At 45.8% G+C, this 24,326-nt stretch overlaps 1 protein-coding gene across 1 annotated transcript in view; it reads right to left on the reverse strand.

Annotated features, from left to right (window-relative positions):
• GASK1A (golgi associated kinase 1A) overlaps positions 1-24,326 on the reverse strand; it is a 55,074-nt gene that overhangs the window by 15,170 nt on the left and 15,578 nt on the right. The window contains exon 2 of the mRNA XM_032861047.1: positions 4,508-5,803. Within this exon, the coding sequence (XP_032716938.1) occupies positions 4,508-5,803 (1,296 nt within the window). The remainder of the gene's footprint in view (positions 1-4,507; positions 5,804-24,326) is intronic.

A 24,326-nucleotide genomic window follows, 5' to 3' on the forward strand; every position in this document is an offset into this window, starting at 1 on the left:
AAAATATTTATATACTGTGCTGGGAATCAGAAAGGGACTAGACAGGATGCCATGAAAGAGAAAGAGAGTAACAATGAGGAGTGGTCAGACTTGCTGAAGCCTGGGGAGGAGGAGTCAGAAGCAAGTCCAAGCCAGAGGCCCTGCTCCAGAAAGAGCTGGGTGTGTTTAGAAACTAATCAAGGCCAAGTGCCAAGAGATGGGACTGCGGACAGATCCTTGAAGGTCCTTGAAGAATATGGGGCCTTGGAAAACCTGATCTTGAGGGCACTGAGAAGGCATTACCTTGTTTTAATGGGGAAGTGGGACACTATCTGATTTATGATCTTAGAAGTGTGCTCTCTGCGTCTGAATACTTCCATGTGATCTTCAGAGCTCACCCTCCAACTTGCAGCTGCTCTATGGCTTTGTTTGGGGCCTTTCTCCAAATTCCAGGGGACCCATGCCACCAGGAACAGTCCTCAACCAAAGATTGATGGGATATTTGGCTATAAATACCTGAGTCCCTCACCTCTTGGTAGGCAAATTCTGAGCATGTATTTTATACCATTTCTCAGAAATTTTTCTGTGGAACTAAGCCCCAGTCACCCATGTGGTGACCTGCTTGATACCATGCCCTTTATCGGCTGCCTGCCCTCTCATCTCACTTCCCACCTCCCTTCAGGTGTTTCTTGAGATTGTCCCACCTCCCTGGAATCCTGGGCTCAGGGTCTGCCTGGGGAAGACTTCTGTAAGGCGACTGGATTGGAGGGGACATAAGTGGAGGCAGGGAGACACATCGGAGGGCTGTCGTGTTAGTCCAGGTAAGCCAGGTAAGGAAAGATGATGACCTGAGCCGGGATGATGGCAGGTGAGGCTTCCTGGGATCTCCACTCTTGGGAACATGTAGGCCCTTCATAACAGAGGCTGTAGAAAGGCTCTCAAGAGCCAAAATTACCAACTCCCAGTCTGTCTGAATTCTCCACATCTCACGCACCATCTCGCCAATCACACGCCCTCTAAGAGGAAGCATAGTGTGAGAAAAGAGGCCCCTTTAAAAGAGAAAAAAATAGAAATGAGCCCAACTCCCCCAGCACTTCCTGCCCTCACTCTGGCCTCTGGGTCAAAGGCCCCCTTGGGTCCCAGGCACAACTCCTCTCAGGTTGGATTTGGCTCACAATAAATGTGATGGTCATTAGCTCTTCCTGACCAGGGCCTGGCTGTGCCATCATCACGGGCCCAAGAGGAGAAGGCCTTTCTACATTTTACCAGAGTGAATACAACTCTGCTTGCAGGCCCCCCCCCACACCCCCAGACCTTAAGTCCCACCCAATGAACACACCGACACACTCTCCCACCCGTTTTGTCCACCTGAGTAGAACCAGCTTCTCACTGATCTGTTTAGAAGTGGCGGACTCTCTCTTGGTCCTGCTTCTTTGTATGACGCAGCCTGGAATGGGTGGGCTGCTACCTACTCACAACTAGTCATTTATCTCTCGTAGCCAAACAGCTGATTAGCTGAGAGCACGGTCCCGGTCATACCGCCTGCCAGAACTTGCTCTTGACTTTTTCATTAGGAGTTTCAGATGTTGTGAGTGTCCTCCCACTAGTCCCCTGGGACCCACCCTTCCCATTTGTACTGATGGCTTTCTAGGACAAGGGCGGCAGCTCTCTGCCATGGCCCCTTTCTGGCTGAGGGATCCGGTTTGGCTGGCCAGCACACGGGCTAGACCACAGGAGCCAGGAGGTCGATGCCCTCACGAGCTGTCTCAGCGGCCGACAGTTGAGAGTTACTGTGTAAATAACCTAGCTCTGGCCCCCACGTAAGACAACTTTGGTGTGTGTTGTACACACTCCCTCAATGGAAATAAAGAGCTGGTATCTTAAGACACTGAGTTCTGGATAGGTTTCTTAGCATTTCTGCAATCACTAATACGAGGTGTTAGATGGAGTTTACAGAGCATGGAGTATTATTTGTTGGGAGTACAAGGAACGCGGATGTGTGTGGTGGTTTTGTATTTTGTTGGGGAAATGGTATTTGTGATACACAAACACAAAAAAGCGAATGTTTATATGGAATAACACCAAACCAATGAGCAGGCAGTATATGGAGTTTGTACTCAGTTCCCAGTCAGAAGGAACCTCGGGTTCCTGTGCTGGGAAACCCACATCCTGAAACCTTCCTCTCTCCGACTTGCTAGTGGCTTCTAGAAAGGCAACCCCAGCCAAACAGGGGTGTTGGACTTGACTGGTGTTCAGCAAACCAAGGAAGAGGTGGCACAAGGCCAGCCAAGTAGCGTCTGACCACACACCCAACCTGAGTGTGCCTTGGCTGCTGAGGTTTCTGTCCCCACGACAGGGCTTGGCAGCCGAGAAAGGGTCCACACAGCGACTCTGAGAGATGCACACAGGGGCTCTGTGTGGAGCAGAAAAACTGCGCTGTACACATTAGCTAGACTGGGGCTTTGCCAGGAGGTGCCTCCAATCTCAAGTCTGTGAGACACAGAGGGTGAGCAGTGACCACTCTGAGTAACCAGGGCTCAGTCCTGGTAAGGGACTCTGCAAGACACGTGGCACACACACAGTCACCCTCACCGGGGAGGTGGGGTTTTATACCCTGGCTCCCATCAGTGCCCCGAGGCTGCTCCTGGAAGTAAACAGCCCGTGCTGTTTGCCCAGGACTGTAGGTCCTGTGGTCTAAGAAACTTCTCCTTCCTAACCTGGATGTTTGGTCACACCACCTGGAGAGCATTAGCTCCCCAGCATCCAGCCTGTCACTTGTCACCCCGAGCAAGCCCACAGACACAGGTGCTGGCAATTAGAAGCTACCACACATTTTAACGGTCAGACCCAAGGGGGTGAGGTCAAGGCATCCAGTCCCATTTTCGAAGTAAGAAAAGTGAATCTCTGAGAGGCAAAGTAATCGGCTCAGGGTCATCCAGCTTCAGGAAGGGGTTCGAGCCCAGCTCTCTCTGATGCCAAAGCCCATGCCGACCACGAGGCTACACACTCCTCTCTGTTCACAAAGCAGACTTTGTGGACACAGGCTGGAGAAGCCAGAAGTACCTCAGGAGAGCAGCGAAGTCCACAGACTGGAAACCAACACCCACCGGCCGACAGGTAGCATCCATGGTTCCGGGGATGGGGCGGTAGGCAGATGTCAGAAAATAAGGGGTAGGGCCTATGCCCAAAAGGAGAGCAAGGCAGCCCCTGAAGCAGGCATCCCTCCTCAGCTCAGGCTGATCACTGCCATATGGAATGGATGCCCAACGTTACTAAACCATCCAATGTTTCAAAGGAAGCAGGAATTTTATGGGCAATCTCCAAAGTTTTACACATTGTCTAAGAATTTTCTAAAAACACAAGGGGAACCAACCCCGGATGGACCAAATACAGTGGGCCTGTGGCTGCCCGAACCCTGTCCTGTGGCTCATCCACTCACCCCAGCCCGTGGATCTGAGGGCTCACGTGGGTGTCTTTCCTCAGTAGGCATCCCTGGAGAAATGGGGGTGGGCTCAGTCTGCATTTAGCACACAATTCCACCTGTCGTGAGCTTTTTTTTTTTTTTTTGGTCTTAATTTCTGGACATATTTCTGCACATGTGTCTCCACAGCTGACATGCGACCAACCCCAGCACAGACACACTGTTCATCGTTGGTAAACAGCCAGTGCCTGTAGTCCCCCTCCCCCCACCGTTAACCCTGTGCCCGACCACCCGATCCTTCCCTAGAATCCCCAGAAACTCCAGGGTTAACTTCTGGCACGGCAGGGACCTCAGCTGACCTTGTGGGGCCAGAATTCTTTCTCGTTCTTCCCCGCCCCAGAATTGTCCCTTTATCCTCCTGGGTCTCTGTGTCTCCCACAATCACTTTCTTTTTTAAATTAGGTAATAGTCTTGAATCCTTGTTGATTCAAGGATATTATGTCATCAACAGGGATGTGCTGATAAATGTTTGACACCTAGCTCTCAGAAGTAGTGGGAAGTCCTGATTTGCAACATTCACTGAAATACTCTCACCCCGGCCAATTTCAAGCCACCAACACGACTGAATATGGAGTTGATGGGAGATGAACAGCAGCTCACCATTATATAATACTTACTATATAGATGCAAATAACCTAAAAAGTACAGAGAGCAGTAAAATATAGTGAAATCATTAGGAATTAATGAGTTCTGAGTATTTATCACCTTTTTTCTAACATAACTGATTATAGTATTAGTTGATATCACCTCACTTTTAATAATGCCTGTGTTTCTCAACCAGGTCACACAATTCCTGAAAATTCTGGCAATCGGCTCTTGGAAGCCCACATGAGCAGATTCCAGGACACCACTAGAAGGATAAACACAGAGGCAGAAAAATAACAAGAACAAGGGCTTGGTGGTCAAAAGACAAGGACTGGAGGGGGAGTCCCCCAGACCGTCCTCAGGAGGGCAACTCCAGGGTCTCAATTCATCCCAAATCCCATTACCTGCTCCCCCACCCCCGCCCCACCGCTTTCCACCCTCACCTTGCCCAGCCCCGCGTACCTGCAGCAGGAAGTCGAAGAGCGCCAGGCGGGCCCACTCAGTGTGGTGGATGGGCAGGCAAGGGGCCTGGCTCGGCCAGCTACAGCCGTGTGCCAGCAAGGCCTGGTACTGCAGCCAGCCCAAGGACAAAGAGTTCTGGTCATCGTCTGGGTCCCCCAGGTGCTGCACATCCGGCGCCCACCAGACGACGGGCCTTGGGCTGCCATCCGTGTATCGGTAGGGCAGCAGGGAGCTGCGGAAGCTCCGGGCCACGGCAGGTAGGCTCCGGTGCAGCCCCAGCACCCGGTCCACGTGGAAGGACAGGACCTCTGGCAGGTCTCCTGGCCTCTTGATCAGTCCACAGAACCCCTGGGAGCAGAGATGGCTGAGCCCAGAGGACATGTTCGGAAGGGCACCCTCACTGGAGAAGCCAACCTGCAGCACCTGCCCGTGGCCGGGGACCCTGGCTTTGCCCGCCACCTGCCCCTGGGCCAGCAGCTGGAGCACTTGCACATCATGCTCTGTGAGCCATGGAGGAACCTGCCCACCGGCCCTCAAGCTGTGCCACAGCTCAGGGGTCTTGGCATCACACCAGACAGATTCTTGCAGCTCCCCAACAGAGCCAGGCCACTGACGAGCCCCTGTAGCCGGGGCGGGATGCCCTGATGGTTGCCTACCCGTCAAGGCTCTGTTCCTCGCTCCTGGCAGATTCCTGCCTGCCTCTGGGTAGGGCTGTGGGGTTAGTCCAGCAGCAGATCTCCAAGCCTGTAAAGCTGTCATGCCGCGTCCTGTGACAGGGCCAGTTGGGGTGCCAGTCTCATTCTGTGCCTCTCCGATGGGATTGTCATGCCAGGGGGGATTCAAGTCTTTGGCTCTTGGACTCCTGTCCTCATCGTCCCTCAGGAGCACAAGATGTGAGCTACTGAATCTCATATCTCCTAGAGAGGCCAAAGTCATGTCCCTCCTGACCCTCCCAGGATGCCTGCTATCCCCTCTCAGGGACCTTCTGCTTCTGTCCACTGTCCCTCTGTGGCCTTGCTCCTTAGCACACACCAGGATGGAATTCCTAGGCAAGGGCCAACCCCTCCAGACCTCTAGGCCTCTGGCCCGCTGCCTCCAGCTGGAGCTCAGAGCCTGCCAGCTGTGGGGGCCAGGGGCTCCAGTGACATCCTGGGGTTCCATGGGACCCGCATCTGGGCCAGTGGCTGGATGCTGTGGGGGGAAGCGGGTGACAGTCACCACAGACAGAGTCATCAAGAGGCAGAATACCATCACCAACCGCCTCTTGCCACGCAGCTTTCTCCAGAGCCAAGATGCCTGGGGGACAGGACAAAAGAAGAAAGTTTGAGACCCGGGAAAATGTCAGACCCAATCCACAACACAACAGGGACTGAATGCAACAGCTTGGGTGTATGAAGAGGGAAGAGATGGCAGAGTACACTTAGTTGCCTTCAAGGGAGGAATGGCAACCATAGCCAAGTCAGCCTCTGCTTCAAAGCTGAGCTTGCTTTGCCTTCCAGGGTAGCCTTTGCTGATCCTCGCAGTTGGATCCGGGCTTCTCCCCACTCAGAGAAGCCACCATCATGACACCAGTCACCAAGCGCCCTAAGCATCTCTTATTCATACCTGTCTCTAACCCCTCTCTTCATCTCCAGGTGAGACCTTGAGCCCACTCCGTAGATCCCTAATGGTTTCCCAGACATGCTTTTCCCTTTTCCCGGGCACGAGGCTGCCCAGCTGCACATGACCTTGCCCAGCCTCTCTGTGGCCATGTGGCTCAGTCCTTGCCTGGAATCTTGCTCCCATGGAAGTTGGGTGCCCTGGCCTTTCTTAGCACACAGATGTGGTAGCACCAGCTCCTTGTGTGTCAGCAAGGACTCACTCTGGGGCAGTGATTGTTAAACATGTTGTTCCTGGACCAGTAGCATCCGTATCACCTGGAAACCTGTTGGAAAAGCGAATTCTCAGGCCCCACCCCTCATCACCTCACTCTGAGGTGCCTAGGCTGCTGGGAGCCAACAGGTGGGTCTATGTCCCAGGGTCCGGCTGTCCCGATCCTGAACACCCTGCTTCAGGCAGGGCAGGGTGGGGGCCAGCATGCTGAATAGCAGTGGGGGGATCAGAGGAAGGCAGGGTTCGGATTTCCTCCCTCTCCAGGCAAGGCCCCCAGAGCCACAGGGCAGGGAGACAAAGCCTAGAGGAGATCTTCCTCATCAGTGTGGGCTGGATTCCCACATTCAATCCCGCAAACCTGGATTCCATCTGGAATCTCTCCTGCTTGCTTGAGATGGGCTCGAACAATGGTTTCAAACCTGTCCAGAGGGTTCCTTCATGGTCTACGGTGGAGTAAAGGTTTAGGAGAGGACTTTTGTGTTCTCTGTATCTCCCCCTCCCCCGCCACATACACACAAATGCATACACATGTATACACAGACACACACATGCATATGTACACACACGCTCCCACCAGAACAGCTCTGTGTTCTTTTCACTAGGTAGGTTTAGCCCATTTATGTTACTTGATATGCTAGACATGTTTAGTCTGTTTGTTATTAAATTTTACGGCATAGTTTTTCTATTTATAATTTGGAATTCTTTCACTCTGTTTTCAGGTACCTTTATTTTGTTTTGTGATGTATACTTTGCTGCTTGTATGCCCTTAGTTGTCTAGCTCTTTAAACAGTCACTCTGAATCCCTACAAGAACAATCATAAAATTAGCACCTTTCCTCTTCCCCGTCCCCTCCCATTTTTCTGCAATTCAATATTAACCACCTGCATTATCATTTTAATGTTTGCCTTTGTACAAGTAAATATGCCTACATTTCTACTATATTTGGTGTCTTTCAATGATATTCTTTGGTTCTCTGCTCTTATTAATAAATAGTGTGTTTATTCTTCCTCCTTGATTCCCCTTCCAAATTGGTATACTTGTATCGTTTTTATCTTGCTAGAATAGAAAACTTGTACATTCTATCCCTTTTGTCCAATACTCGCATTTGTTCAGGTTTTAGTGAAGTACATTCTTTTCATACTCTTGTCCCTTTTGCCCTAGTTTTTCATTATTTCTTGGTTGACAGAAGCCAAAAATCCATAATTTCCTCAAGAAGTGCTCATGGGAACAAAATTCTCTGAGTTCCTGCCTTCCCAAAACTATTTTTCTGCAGCATTCATACCCGAAGGAAAGTTTGGCTAGAAAGAAAATATTTTGGCCCAGTTTCTCTGAATAGCTTGTGGGTCCTGCTCCACTGAACAGAGGGGACCTTTCATCCTGCCTGGTTGCTGTAAGAATTCTTTCTTTTTCTTTACATTTTTTTCCAGCTTTGTTGAAGTACAATTTACAGATAAAACTATATATTTGAAGTATAGAATGGGATGATTTGATCTGCATATACACTGTAAAATGATCACCACAATCAAGTTATGAAGCACACCCATCACTTCACCTAGTTGCCTTTGTGTGTGGGTGTTGAAAATGCTTAAGATCTACTCTCTGCAAATTTCAAGTGTACAATACGGTATTCTTAACTGCAGTCACCTGCTGTCATTACATCCTCAGAACTTACTCACCTAATAAAGTCTCTGTATTCTTCGACAGATGTCTCCCCATTCCCCTTGCCCCCTCCCAGGCCCTGGCAACCACCGTTCTACTCTCTGTTTCTTTCTTTCTTTCTTTTTTTTTTTTAGATTCCAGATACAAAAGATTCCATATAGTACCATATAGTATTTCTCCACCTGCTTTACTTCACTTAGCCTAATGCCCTCCCAGTTCATTCATGTTGTCACGAATGGCAGGATTTCTTTCTCTCTCTCTCTCTCTCTCTCTCTTTTTTTATGGCTGAATAATACTGTGTTGCGTATGTATACATTTTCTTTACCCATTCATCGATCAGTGGACACAGGTTGTTTCCATATCCTGGCTATTTTGAATAATGCTGCGATGAGCATAGATGTACAGATGTCTCTTCAAGACACTGATTTCATCTTGCCATTTGCAATGACGTGGATGGAACTAAAGGGTATTATGCGGAGCGAAATAAGTCAATCAGAGAAAGACAATTATCATATGATCTTCCTGATATGAGGAAGCTGAGATGCACCGTTGGGGGGGGTTAGGGGGTAGGAAAAGAACAAATGAAACAAGATAGGATCAGGAGGGAGACAAACCATAAGAGACTCTTAATCTCACAAAACAAACTGAGGGTTGCTGGGGGGTGGGGGGTAGGGAGAGGGTGGTTGGATTATGGACATTGGGGAGGGTATGTGCTATGGTGAGTGCTGTGAAGTGTGTAAACCTGGTGATTCACAGACCTGTACCCCTGGGGCTAATAATACATTATATGTTTATAAAAATAATTTTTTAAAAAGACACTGATTTCAAATCCCTCAGATAAATACATCCAAGTGGGATTGATGGATCATCTGGTAGTTCTATCTTGTAGTTTTCTGAGGAACCTCAGTGCACAAGGGTTCCCTCTTCCCCACATCCTTGCCAACACTTGTTATCTCTTGTCTTTTTGATAAAAGCCATTCTGACAGGTATGAGGTGATCTTTTGTTTACTTTGAAGTCCCTGTGTTAACAGAACACATCTCAGTGTTGACTTTCCTGGGTCAGTTTTGCTGGGCGTAATATACCTTGTTAGAAAAGGTAGACTTAGGGATGCCTGGGTGGCTCAGTTGGTTGAGCTGCTGCCTTTGGCTCGGGTCATGATCCCAGGATCGAGTCCCGCATCGGGCTCCTTGCTCAGTGGGGAGCCTGCTTCTCTCTCTGCCTCTGCCTGCTGCTCTGCCTGCTCGTGTTCTCTCTCTCTGACAAATAAATAAGTAAATAAAATCTTAAAAAAAAAAAAGGTAGATTTAGATGCTTTATTTCACTGAAGTTTTCTTAGACTAAATATTAAATGTTTTCCACTCCACTATTTTTTTTTTTAAGCTCTCGAGTTTCATATGTGTTGGACCTCCTTTGTCTGTCCTGTGTTTATCTTTCATCTTCTCTCTGATCCTTTCTAACCATTTTCATTTCCGTTTGTTCATTTTTCTTATTCCTATATTCTATTTAGCTGATTGTGTTTTCCCCAATACTCATTCATCCTTGTGTACTTTCTAATTTCTACCAAATTCCTATTAATTTCTACTTTCTCCTATTTCTTTCCAGCTCATATTTCACTTCTTCCTGCTATCTTACTGTCTTACCATTTTTTCTTGAGTTCTTGCATTTCTCTTTTGTAATGCTTCTTCATAGAGGGTATTTTTCCATTAAGCTTTAAAAATTGATAATGAAGCAGATGCTCAAAATTTTCACCTATTTCAGGGCGACCTTAATCTGTTCATAAATTTTGCTATTCACTGTTCCCTTTTTTTCTCACAGTGTCTCTGTATGGAGGTTGAATTCCTTTCATGAATTGGATGAGTCAGTTGAAAGAAGCTCCTATAGCGGAGCCTGAGCTGAATTTGAAATCGTGACCAGGGCGCTTCCTGCAAATCTGGCTTGTGAGCAGGTTCTTCATGTATCCTCTCCTCTGCTTCAAAAAAAGGAAAAAGAAATGTGCATTTTGTCTTCCATTCTCTTTGCTGCTTTCAGATGGTTTCCAGGAGACAGTGGCAATAATGCAGAGTTTATGTTCATAGTAACAGGCCTTAGTGGCACATTTTTAAGAAGAAAGTAATATGCCCTCACAGAATGCAGTGACTGGGCCAGGCCACAGAACAACCAACTTCTTCCAACTTTTGTGGTCCGGAGCCACGGCACCCAAACAGCTCTGGGAAGTCCAAGAGTTTGGCTCCCTCTGTACATGTTCACAAGATCTAGTCACTAGCCTTGTGGGAATGGAGTGCAGCTCCCAGGTACACTGGCCACTTACCATCCCCAAGAGACCACCCTTCAAGAGTGTCATGGAGCAGGAAGAGAGGTGGCCCACCTATCAAAGTGAGATTTCTTGGAGTCACAGAGAGGGGAAGGGATCACTAGGTCAACCCACAAGTGTTCCCTACTTTATGTGATTTCTACCATCTCCCCCACCTCTAAAGTGCTCTTCCTGTTTCCAATCTGCTGAAAGGTAGTGCCATCCACCCAGATATCCAAGCCAGAAATCTGGGCCTGATCTCCATTCCAACTTTCCCTCTGGCCCATACATCCAAGTCTTGCAAATTTTCCTTACATATCTCTGGAATCCGTTCATTTCTCATTGGCCACTCTGTGTCTACCTGGGCTGAGGCACCCCCTTCTTTATTAGGACACCTAATTGGTCTCTCCCTCCACTCCTGCTCCTCTACATTCCACTCTCCACACACTCGATCATATCCCTCAAAGCCTCTTTGGAGAAAGTCTAAATGCCTGAAGTGCTTGAGCCCCGCTGAACTTCTTTGAATTCCTGATCAGCGCTGGACCCTCTCTATTTCCACTTCACACATGCTGTTCCCTCTGTCTGGAACATCCCTCTCCCCCAAATTCTCATTCTTTAGGTCCTCCCCGGGAAGACCCTTCATGGGCCGGATGCCCTAGCTATGTGCTCCCATAACATGCTGCTCCTCCCTGAGCACAGCCTTTCACTACTCTACTATATTTGATCATTTAAAGTCTGTTGATCCACACAGGCGGGACTCTGGCTCCCTTGCTGTTATGTCTTGGGACTATCACAGTGCTTGTCACACAGGAAGCTCCGTATGAAATGAGTCCTCAAGATAAGAGGGGTTTTCGAAGAGGGACAAACACCATTCCATGGCCTAGGGCACTGCAAGTCTGCTGGCAAGAAGGGCACCTCCGATTCTGGGGTTCTTCCCTGTTTGGGGCTCCAGGAACTTCCTCTCTGTAGAAGATGCTTTTGGTGCCCCACGTTGTGGTCCTCTTGGACCCCAACAGATTCCAGCAGCCCCCACAGTGGACAGTCCCCTTGCACACTCAAGTGCTTCCCACTCAAGTGCCTGATTCACTTTACTTTCTTGCCTGCTCTGCGCGGAGGCACAGGGGAAGTTAATATCCTTGGTGACAACCCTCAGCCCAAAGGGGACAAAAGTCAGTGGATAAATGCTCAGTGACCATCCTTCAGAGGGACAATTCTGAGAGGCATGGAAATGAGCCTCTTTTCTGTAAAACAGATGATTCTTGTCACCTCGTAAGATGTCTTTATCTCTTGTCTCCTGAAGTGAGATTCTAAATTTTGTCCTGATTAGATAGATTTTTAATTTGGTCTTTATTACTACTTAAAAGACAGACAGACAGACAGACAGACACACACACACACACACACACTACATGCATTAATAAGCACAGTGAAAACCACAAATAATGTTAAGAAAATCAAACAAAATGTGAAATCTTTTCGCCTTCCTGGAGCGAACCACAGTTTGGATACTCATCTTTGTCAGCCTGTTTCTTTCCTTTGCATTAAGACATGCACGCCTGTCATGAAGCAGTGATTGCCTGTGGCTGCCATAATAAATATCCACAGACCTGATGGCTTAAAATAACAGAAATGTGTTCAATATCAGTTTCACTAAGCCAAAATCAAGGTACCAGCTCCCTGCAGAGGCTCTAGCGGCCATCTTCCAGCTCTGGTGGCTGCTGGCATTCCTTGACTTGAGGCCCCAATCTGTGGTCACTATGCCACTTTTTTTTTTTAAACTGTTTAAGTTAGGGAATTTTATTTATTTTTTGTTAAGACTTTTTTAAAGATTTTTTTTTTTTATTTGACAGAGACACAGTGAGAGAAGGAGTACAAGCAGGAGGAATGGGAGAGGCAGAAGCAGACTTCCTGCTGAGCAGGGCTCCATCCCAGGACCCTGGATCATGACCTGAGCTGAAGGCCCTGGCTTAATGACTGAGCTACCCAGGTGTCACTATTTTTTAAGATTTTATTTATTTATTTGAGAGAGAGAGAGCATGAGTGGTGGGAGGGACAAAGGGAGAAGCAGACTCCCCACTGAGCAGGGAACCTGACTTGGGGCTTGATCCCAGACCCCTGGAATCATGACCTGAGCTGAAGGCAGATGCTTAACCTACTGAGCCACCCAGGTGCCCCAATGCCTATGTGCATCAGAACTCTCTTTGTCTCCCTCTTATAAGAACATGCATGTTGGCATTTAGGGCTTACTTGGACAATCCAGGATAAGCACCCCCTCTCAAGATCCTTAACTTAGAGATGCAAAGACCGTTTTTTCCAAATAAGGTAACATCCATAGGTGTCAGGGATTAATATGTGGATGTCTTTTGGGGATTACTTTTTCATCTACTATACATGGTAATTACTTTTAGCGTAAAAGAGCGGACCATTCCACAACTTGCTTGTTGGACATAATAAGATGTCCTGAAGCTTTTTCCATATTTGTCTATATAGAGTTACTTAATTGTTGCTTAATAGTTCACAATGTGAATATTCCATAATTTCTTTAACCATTCCTCTACAGGGAGAATTTTTATTACAGCAAACAGTGGTGCACTGAACACACAGCACATGCAGCTCTGGGGGAAAACTGAGCATTTCTGTACAGGAGACACCGGGAGATGAAGTCGTTGGGTCCCAATCCTTACTGATATTAACCTCATTGTATATCAGTTATTATCTCATTAAATCCTCATGCATACAAGGGAAATAGAAATGATTTCCTTCTTACTTTACAGCTGAGAGAACGGAAAGGTCCAGAGCGCTAACATTTGCCCAGGGTCCTGCAGCTGGCAAGAATACCAATATTTTGAATTAAAACTATAAAGAGAAATGGCTATAGGAAAAGAAACCTGGTTGGGTTTTTTTTCCTTCTAAAAAGAAAAATATGTTTTCATGTTGGATTTGTAATCTGTATTCTCTAACTTTTGGATACCACTAGGGAAAAATAAATCATCTTTTCAAACATGTTTGAAGAAGGCAGACTGTTTTGATCCTCTTCTCAGTCTTACTTGGCTTCAGACAACCTGGAGAAAGTTGGCAATTGTGCAGTTGTGCAGAGAGAGAAAGGTTCAAAACAGTCAAAACATGCAGATGTCCGCACAGGGCCACCCAAGTAAAGCTTTGGGAAAAGAATAGCAGCTTTGATCAAATTGAAAAAACATCCTCTGTAGAGAAATATTCAACTGAATAACAAAGAGGACATCAGAGAAGGGGAAAGGGGAATGATGCATGATATACTAGAAAGTTGGGATGGGACCCAACAGACCCCATTGCTTCACGTTTGCTAGCTGAACCCACCCCAGAGCTCCCATCCAACACACACACACTATCTTTTCTGCCCTGCGATGAAAGAGGACTGGTGTGACTTTCACTATTTCTCCAACTGCTCGCTTTCTCCTGCCCTCCTCAACCCCCACATCCACCCTTTCTCCAAGATGCCCTCCTTTCCCTTAATCCTCAAAGAAAATACCCACTGGCCTGGCAGAAACATCTACCCACAGCTGCAGAGGAAGAGGACTGAAAAAGGGGGTAGCTAGAGAAAAAGGGCATTTGAGGAAAACATAGCTGAGTTCTAGATCAGCTTCTGCTCTTTTGAGCTGTGTGACAATGGGCAAGTTGCACAACCTCTCTGGCTCATTTCCTTGGTCATAAAATGGGGGAGAATGAGGTAATTCCTCCCTCCAAGAATTGCCATAAGAAGCAAATGAGTCAAAATATGGGAAGTGTCTATCACATGGTTTGGTACATTTAAATGAGTAGTGGGATCAACGTTTCTGCCTCCTCCTTTTTAAACTACGTTTACCTTTTTGGGATCTGAAAAATCCCCTCCCCTTTCTTGCACTTGGCATATTGTAATGTCAGAGTAAAAAATAGGATATTTGGGAACATAGCTCAAGTTGGAGGCAGAATGGGAAACTCTTTCATCATAGAACTACAAGTGTAAGCTAAGAGGAGGCCACCTTGGCAGTGGGGGAGGTCTTGTCCTACAGAGGTTCCATCCAAAGATATCAAGGATGGTACAGGAAGGAATCACTGGGCCTAGAAGTAAGCTGGAAGTGAGGAGAGAAAGGGTAGGAGCCAGAAAGGAAATTTGTGGAGGGACTAAAGGAAAAGACTGAGATTTTGACAAGACTGGGGTTTGGGTTCCCTAGCAACCGTGGAAAGGAAAGCCGAGAGGGTTGAAAAAAGCCCAGCCCACTGAGAACCTGGGGACCTGTGCTGGGCTGGGGACAGGAGCCACCACCAAACTCCCTATCACTGCCTCCACAGAGGGTGGGAGACTGTTGTTCAACAAGAAGTGAAGGACAGGGTCAGGTGATATTACTTGTTCACTATTCTTCCTTCTTCCTTGCCTTGCCATGGCTTCACTGAAGACAGAGTATACCTCCCCACCCACTGTCTCTGATCTTAGCTACCTGACGTGCTTCTGCCAATGGAATGTTTGTGGACATCACATAGGCCACATCCTTCCAGAGGCTTTGAAGGTGCTTGTATGGTTTGACTTGCCTCCTTGCAAGCTCGTCCTCCACCACCAGAGGCGTATGCCCCAGGTGAGGCACCCGGAAGGGACCTGAATCCAATCCCTGGACTGCAGCCAAACCGACCACGCCCACTGGGCCCCTCCTACACAGACATTGGTAAATATCGTAAGTCATTGAGATTGGAAGGTTGTTTATTATGCAGCATTATCACAGCAGAACTAAATTAATACAGATCCTATGGTGGTTTCTGTTGGGCTTAGTGTGTGCCCCTGGTCAGATAACAGAAAGGCAGTTTAGTAATGAAATATAATGTCCTTCCCTTGACTAATAAGGGCATAGTGCTGTCATTACAGATGGGCCCAGGCTATGATGAAGATAATAGTAGAGGGCTCTAGTCACAAATATATCCCATGAACAAGTTACTTTTATAAGCTGGGCAGATGGCATTGAGAGAAATTTCAGTTAAATGGAAACCAGAGAGGTCTTTTGAAAAGGGCCCTTTTGAAGAATTCCAACACAAACCTGGTGGCCTTTGTACCGAGACAATTTTAGAAACAAGGACACTTGGAGGAAAGGACTCGAATACAGTTTGTATTGTAACAGCCAGCAGGAGACCTTTTTTTTTTTTTCATTTCTAAAGGGTCACAGGGTAAGAAATGCTCATCTATTTTGGGAAAATCCAGTCAGGATTGAATTTTGGGCTCTAGATCTCCCTTCCCCAGATCACTTCCCAGAATGCCCTGCTCTGAACATCCCCTGTGCTTGACAGCTAAGATTCCCACTGGCTGCTGAGCAGGAACCAAGTGGCAGAAACAGAGGCATAGCCATCTTTTCTTAATTCCCAGGTGTCAGAAAGAGATGACACAACCCTGGACCTCCACTAAAGTGCCATGGATAATGGGATAACATGCTGGGCAGGGGAGGTGGATAGAAGACAGAGGTCACAGGTTCCTCTCCCCATCAAATCAGAGAAAATTATAGAGCATTTGTAAAGTGTTTCTTGGTGGGAATTCTCTGGGTAGGAGAATGGGCAGAGGGAAGCCATGTGATGTGTGTGTGTGTGTGTGTGTGTGTGTGTGTAACAAAACCTAGGTTTGGCCTTGGTTCTGGAGTCATCACTGAAGATGTCAAAGGCCCTTCCATTCTGTCCCCCGACCTCTGCTCTCTTTTATTTTTATTTTTTAAAAGATTTTATTTATTTATTTGACAGAGATCACAAGTAGGCAGAGAGAGGCAGGCAGAGAGAGAGGGAGGCAGAGAGAGAGGGAGACAGGCAGAGAGAGAGGGAGAAGCAGGCTCCCCGTGGAGAGAGAGCCTGATGCGGGGCTCGGTCCCAGGACCCTGGGATCATGACCTGAGCTGAGGGCAAAGGCCCAACCCACTGAGCCATCCAGGTGCCCCCTCTGCTCTCTTTTAAACTGAACAATCCGCACCGGCTGATCACGGATTCATTACTACTCAGACTCTCAGGCTGGCAGAGATTTTGAATTCAGAGTTTCTGTTCCATTTTTTAAAGATCAGTTAAATAATTTTCATAACAAAACCATGACTCGCATGAAAGGGAATACATAAGCATATTTTCAGAGGGCTGGATTAAAACCACATGTCAGTCCTGGGAGCAACACTGCATGCTAGACCTGGTCAAGCTCTGCTTTCCTTGGCTGAACCCGGAGTCAGGCTCCAGGCAGGGAAAATTTGTCTAACATATGCCTGGGGGCAAAGGCAACAGGCACAGCCCATTGTAACTTCCAGGCACACAGTGTCCCTCTCCCAGTAAGATCTGTTGGGTCCTGGGAGGCTGGAGTTGTTTGTTCCACTGTGGGCAGAATCCCAGGCTGCCTGTCTCCCAAGCCACCACCTAGCCAGGCCCCCTTGCTCAGCTTCATTGGAGAGTTGTGATTTTTCCTTCCATGTCAGCAACCCCAAGACAAGAAAGGACTTTTGCCCCTGTAATTTCTAACCCAGACAATTTTCAGGGAAAATAAACACACACACTAACGAACAATAACTAACACTTATTCAGTGTTCACTTATAATATATATAGTGAACACTTATTCAGTGTTCACTATATATATTATATATATATATATATATATATATACACACACACACACACACACACACACACACACACACACATACTTATATAGTGTACTTAGGACTGTTTGAAGAATTTTACTTCCCTTAACTCATTTAATCTATATGCCAGTCTTATAAGATAGGTATTAGTATTATTATTAAGTTTTACAGGTAAGAGAAACAAAGCACAGAGAAAGTAAGGACAGCACAAAGACATGAACCCAAACAATCTGGCTCCAGGACCCTGGGAAGGGGCTGCCACCTCAAGTCCTTGCTCCAGCCCTGATGGCAAAAGACTGCACTTGGGTCTCAGGGAGAGGCCCTGCCTTCAAAGGAGGCTTACTTCTTTGGGACTGCTCAGTTCATCTGGAAAATGGAGCTTGCATGAGGTCAAGGGTAGGTGGCAGCCTTTTTTGCAACGGGGAAAATAAAAATGTTTTGGGGCTACATTTATTTTTTCTTTCAAAATGAAAATAACTGTTTTCTCTCATATCCTACTTCATTAAATAAAACAAGAGCAATGAGAGAATCCTGCCATTTGACCCAGTCAAATCTGGGCGTATTTGAGAGGTAACTTCAGAAGCAGTTTCTTATGATCTGTTATCCTCAAATTAGGTCTAGGGCTTGATCTCAAAACCAGACAGGTTGCTATGCCTCCTGCTCCTTCCAGAACCAGATGGTACCCAAGTTCTTTCAGCTCAAGCGTTCTTAAGAGAGAAGCCAGGAATAGACTTGCGGTGAGTAAAGCATAAAGTATAAACTTGTTGAATCACAATGTTGTACACCTGAAACTAATGTAACACTGTGTGTCAACTACACTTCAAGTAAAAAAATGATAGACTTTAGCCAGGAAATTGAACATACCTGACTTAAGAGATGGATACAGCAGATCTCTATTAATAATAGCCACTCACTTACCAAGCACATGCTATGTGGCACATGCTATGCTAGGCAGGCAGTCTCAAAACCCCACAATGTATGTACTAAGATGACAATTTCTACAACTATAGTTATTGTATAGCATTGAGAGGGATTTAGAAAGGTACCTTACTCAAGGTCACAAAGCTGGTCAGTGGCAGGCAGGATTTGAATTTTTCCCAAAGCCCACATACTTTTTCACTCTACCACAGAATGATGAAGGAAGCTTTGGGAGACCAAGGTGAGTTTAGGGAGGAGGTAAACATGGCAAAGGGACCATGTGATGTGCTGTTGGACCATAAAGGGTGTTATATCCAAGAAGCCAGCTTACTCTTGTAAATGGTGGTCTACACAATGGGTTCTTAAGGAAGAAAAGTCCTTCTTAAAAATCTCTTTTCATTCCCCTTCCCCCACCCCTCCTTAACCTGCCCAAGTAAATGCTCTCCTTGGCACATCTGAAGGGAAGTATTTTGAAGAGGTAAAAGCACTTACAGCTATTGGCCTTGGGGGATTTATGGCAGAGATGGAGACTGAAGTTCATGGCAGGGGGTAATTTGAAATTCTCCTGAGGCTCAGATTTTAATCTCATTTACCCCAAGCAAATGATTCCATGAATGTCTGGCCAGATTCTGCTGCATAGCTTCCATAGTCTAACTTCAGGGATGTGGTCACCTTGTGATGGGACAGAAACTTCCTGGTTCAACAAATGGCAATAGCTAGTGCGTGGGATGGGAATGAAGACCAGAGAAGTCTTAAAAAGTGATGGTTCTCAGTCTAGGAAGAGAACTGAATCAGGGAGAAGAGCCCCAGAAAATACAAGTTTTAAAAACAATAAGGAGAAGAATGTTAAATCTAGAGACATCCTCAGTGAAGACATGCTAAGTCCTAAAAGCTATCTTGGCAAGCCCAAGAAAAAGGCCGTTCATCACTCATTCTTCTACCCCCAAACACCTCAAGGCTGCTGAAACTTCTTCCAGCCATGAAGGAAGGAAAACAACAGATTCTGAATACAGGCTCCCAGAGGTCAGGTAAATGTCAGCAAAGCAACGACAACCTAGTGGATCCTTAATAGTGAATGAGTGAATGAATGAATGAATGAATGAACTGCATATATTCAAAAGAGTAACTAACACAGTGGTGGGAGTCAGTTTACACAAGAAGGGAAAATTACCTTCTATGGACCAGTAGTCTCAAAATCTTTTGATGACATACCCTTACTAGTAAAAATTTTGAGCACATCCCTCTAATACTTACACCTCATCTTTCCCAATATTTACAAATTATTATAAATGAATATGTTCATTAGAAAACATGAACAAGAAATGAAGAGTCAGAAAAAGATTGGGTAAAACAAATGTAAACAGAAGTTCTAAGGGTGACAGAGCAGCTCAGTCCATTAAGAGTCTGCCTTCGGCTCAGGTCATGATCCTGGAGTCCCAGGATCAGAGTCCCAGGATGAAGCCCTAAATCTGGCTTCCACTCAGCAGGGAGTCTGCTTCTCCCTCTGACCCTCCCTACCTCTTGTGCTCTCTCTCTCACTCTCTCTCTCAAATAAATACAATCTTTAAAAAAAAAGAATTCTCATATTTTTTTATACTGTAACCCAGTGGATCTGAGGCCAGTGAGCCCTCCTTTTCAGACTTTTAACTTAGAAACAGTCTGCTTCCTCATACACAAAATGACTCTGGCAGAAAGCAATCTGAGTTTGTGCTCATATGTTATTTTTTAAAAAATGCATTGTAGGTAACCACAATGTGCTAGAGATGATTTGAAGGGGATATGGGACCAAATACAATAAATATTTTCTTGTGTAAATTAGGAGAATCTAGATTGACGTCAGCAGTTTAGACACTCTTCTCAGAAATAAATGAATCAAATAAAGTCCAGGTACATTAGAATGAGAAAATCAGAGCCTAATGAATACCTATAGTCCCCAAATGTCCAGAAACGAAAATCAGAACAAAGGTCAGGAAGCAAGAAATGGGGAATTGTTGAGCTTGACGATTAAGGATAAAAGAACTGAAGAATGAGGTTCTGATCTGAGCCAGTGTTTATCTAACTCAGCACTGACTAATAAGAATATCATGCTGACCACATATGAAGTTTTATATTTTCTAGTGGCCTCATTTTAAAAAGGGGAAAAAGCTAGGTGAAATTGACTTTAATATTATTTTTTATTTGTCCAAATATATCCACAGCAGTATCATTTCAACATCATTAATGTAACAATTATTGAGATATTTTACATTTTTTGTAATCAGTCTTTGAAATCCAATGTGTATTTCACACATAGAACACATCACAGCTCAGACCAGCCACGTTTCAGTATGTATCTGGTGGCTACCATCCTGAATGGCTCAGATCTAAACTGAGGCATAGATCCTTGAGACCTCAGGAGTCTACAGTGTTTGAGAAGTGATTTACCAAAGGATAAAAGGCACCAACAAACCAACCCAAAGGCAAGCATAACAATTATAGTACAGAGGAAGGTTAGATTCTAATAGAGCAAATTAGGAAAAAACTAAGTCTTGATCAACATTACCCCTGAAAATCTCTTTAGAAGGAAACTAATACACATCGGTTTTTCTTCCAACCTTAGAACAGATGTTGCCTTTTGTCTCCAGTTGTAAAATTCTTCTGGAACACTCAGCCTCTGAAACTGATCAGTCTGAAGAAACACATCAGACCATCTAACAAGGGATCTGGGGAGAGGAAGGTTTGGATACAGACCTACCTAGCTCTATTAACATTTAGAAGGAGATTAGTTATAATTAACACCAGATTTCTAATCAGCAAAGTTTCTAGTAGTAAAAAGAATCCAAAAGGGAAAGGAGGGTATGTGTAACAAGAGAAAAGGAGGTCAGGGAGCTACATCAAGGATAGCAGGGAACACAATTCAGGTGGGAAAAGGGGTGGGTGAGTGGAGAGGCAGCAGACCTGATCCCTGGATCCCCCACAGTAAGGGAAGAAGGGACTTCATCAAGATAAAAAGCTTCTGCACAGCAAAGGAAACAATCAACAGAACAAAGAGGCAACCTACAGAATGGGAGAAGATATTGACACTACAAACAATGGGCTGCTATCCAAGATTAAAGAACTTCTCAAACTCAACACCCCCACAAAAAATAAGTCAAAAAATGAGCAGAAGACATGAACAGACACTTGTCCAAAGAAGACATAAAAATGGCTAATAGACACCTGATAAAACGTTCATCATCATTAGCCATCAGGGAAATTCAAATCAAAACCACATTGAGATTCCGCCTTACACCAGTTAGGACAGCAAAAATTGACAAGGCAAAGAAACAACAAATGTTGGAGAGGATGCGAAGAAAGGGAAGCCCCCTTACACTGTTGGAGGGAATGCAAGTTGGTGCAGCTACTTTGGAAAATGGTGTGGAGAGTCCTCAAAAAATTAAAGATGGAGCTACCCTATGACCCAGCAATTGCACTACTGAGTATTTACCCCCAAAGATATAGATGTAGTGAAAAGAAGGGCCACATGCACCCCAATGTTCATAGCAGCAATTTCTGCAATAGCCAAACTGTGGAAAGACCCAGGGTGCCCTTCAACAGACGAATGGATAAAGATGTGGTCCATTTACACAATGGAATATTACTCAGCCATCAGGAAGGATGAATACCCAACTTTTGTATCAACGTGGACGGGACTGGAGGAGATTATGCTGAGTGAAATAAGTCAAGCAGAGAAAGTCAATTATCATATGGTTTCACTTACTTGTGGAGCATAGGAAGGGAAAAACGAAGGGAGGGAAATCAGAGGGGGAGATGAACCATGAGAGACTGTGGGCTCCGGGAAACAAACTGAGGGTTTTAGAGGGGAGAGGGCTGGGGGGATGAGTGAGCCCATGATGGGTATTAAGGAGGGCACGTATGGCATGGAGCACTGGGTGTTATATGCAAACAATGAAACATGGAACAGTACATCAAAAACTAATGACATACTCCATGGTGACTAACATAACATAATAATAAGAAGAAAATTATCCTAAAAAAAAAGAAAAAGAAGTGAGTCAAGGATCCAGCTAGCAGAAGTCTCCCTACCTCTCAGAAATTCTTTCTCCAAAGAGTTTGATTGACTTCCCTTCATCACACAAAATTTTTAAAGTACATGCATTGTTGCCTCAGAGGTGTCCAATGCCAGTGCTCTAGTTATACCTCCAGAAGCTCACCCGCCCCCACCCTCACCCCTACCTTCCTCACTTCCTGTAATTCCTCACTGAGGTTCTTGGCAAAATTAGGTGTTCCTGGAAGTCAGTAGCTATAGCCACCACCCCCCACCTTGAATCTTAGTTCTTCACTTTTGAAAGGGATCAAGCCAATCAACATTTCCCCATCTTCTGCTTTGTGTTCAGGAAAAAATAAGCAAGAACTGCCTCCCTGTCCACATTCTTGCTAAGGCCTTTGTGAGCCCTCTGAGCACAGAGGAATATTTCATAACATTTGGCTCCCTTTCTTCTGTTCTGGCCTCCTGCCCTGGTCTGCCTGGGCCAAACCCATTCCAGGCTGGATGTGACCACATGCCGTTTGGATTAAGTTGCATTGAATGTTAGAAGGAGTGGTTCCTTATTCTGGACTATGTATCACCAAGTTCCACCAAGAAAAGAAGCTGGAAGAGTTCTTCTTCTCTTCTATGTCATGAAGTGCTCCTTCTTTCTATGTAGGACCCAGGGCAGGCTTTCTGGACTAGTCCCATAATGTCAGTGCTCTCTAAGAGTTCTGCCAAAGTAAAGATCTGGTGCTGGGTGTTCCCCCTACTAGGACATCTGGAATGGTATATCTGGTGCACAGGGGAGAGGCAGAGGTGGAAAAGGGGAAGAAGAGCCAAGGAGAGAATTCACCCAGGCAGGGAAATGGGAGGTAAATTCCATTTGCCTCCCATGATAGACATCCACTGGGTACCTCTACGGGTGCACTGTGGAGCTATGGAGGTCCAAAAGAGTGAAAATCTCATCTTCAAGGAAACATAAAAAAGAAAATGTAAAAAAGGCAAAACTAGGAAGTAGAAGAAAGTAGTCTTCAGTGTCCTCCATGATCCATCTTGCCCCCCAGTACAACTAAAAACTAAATTGTCCATAACCCCAGCCACTTTGGGATGATGATATGGTTAATCTCATGGGAGAAGCAGTGTAAAACAACAAAAATAGTTAGAGTAGAATTTACAAAGTTGGGTTTTTTGTTTGTTTGTTTGTTTGTTTGTTTAAAATTTACAAAGTATTAATGTGCTTTTCCTATCTGGACTCCTGAGAATGAGATAAGCTGAAGCTTATCCACCTACTGGAAGTGTTACAGATGAATGTTACAAAAGAGATGCAAAGGGTTAGACCAATGTTCACCTTCTGACATGCAAAATAGAGTTATGGAAATTCGTGGACTTGTATGCATAGATGCATAGAGAGATTTCCCAGACTCCTTCCTCTCTCTCTTTAGCATCAGAAGCCAAGTCTGGAGAATAGCTGATTTGGCCCCAGTTTGATACCCCTGGTTTATGTGAGCTCTAAGTTCGTCCCAATTATGAGATTCTGCAGCCCCCTGTACTTCCACAGACCTTAAAGGAACTTATTGATGAGCTGTAAACCTAACGCTGGATGTAGTAGAACACAGCAATTATTTGTTAAGTAATTGATAACTCCTGATTTGTTTGTTTTGCTAGATGGGAGTGGGAAAGCATTTGAAGGTCATGCTGGTCTGATTCAACCCTTCGGAGCACACAGCCCCAGCCTGACCTCATAGAACTAGGTTCGCTGAGGAGGGCCAGTAACTCACTGTGCTCAAAGCAGAGTCTGGATGATTCCTGTGGCCTCTGAAGATATCTAGGACCTAATCCCTCGAAGCTGTGAAATTTATGTAGAAAGAGGGACTTTGCTGGTGTCATTAAGTTAAGGCTCCTGAGATGGAGAGATTATCCTGGATCACTCGGTGAGTGCTAAATACAACGGCAAGTGTCTTTATAACAGGGAGACAGAGGGAGATCTCACTGCAAGAGAAGGTGCAGTGATGAGGGAAGCAGTTTGGAGTGATGCTATTTGAAGTTAGAGGAAGGGACCACAAGCCAAGAGATGTAGTGGCCTCTAGAAGCTGGAAAAGGATTCTCTCCTAGAGCCTCCAGAAGAAACCAGTCCTGCTGACACCTTGCCTTTAGCCCAGTGAAACTGATTTCAGACTTCTGACCAGAACTGTAGGAGAACAAATTGGTGTTTTCAGCCACCAAATTTGTGACAGGTTGTGACAGCAGCAAGAGGAAACTAATCAAACCCTTCCCTCGGCTGCTGCAGAGATCGGCCATAGGGTCTCATTTTAGATGTCTTCCCACCGTGGGCAGCAAGGGTTCTAAGAAGGCCATGTCCAGCACGCCCACCTTGGGAATCTGAATGTGTGTGTCAAGGTGAACAGTCAGTGGAGGCAGCCCAGAAGAGTCAAAGACCACCTCCTCCCCTGAAGCCTACCCCAACTGGGAT

Source organism: Lontra canadensis, unplaced genomic scaffold, assembly GCF_010015895.1.
Source record: "Lontra canadensis isolate GAN:19392208 unplaced genomic scaffold, GSC_riverotter_1.0 scaffold20, whole genome shotgun sequence".
NCBI lineage: Eukaryota > Metazoa > Chordata > Mammalia > Carnivora > Mustelidae > Lontra > Lontra canadensis.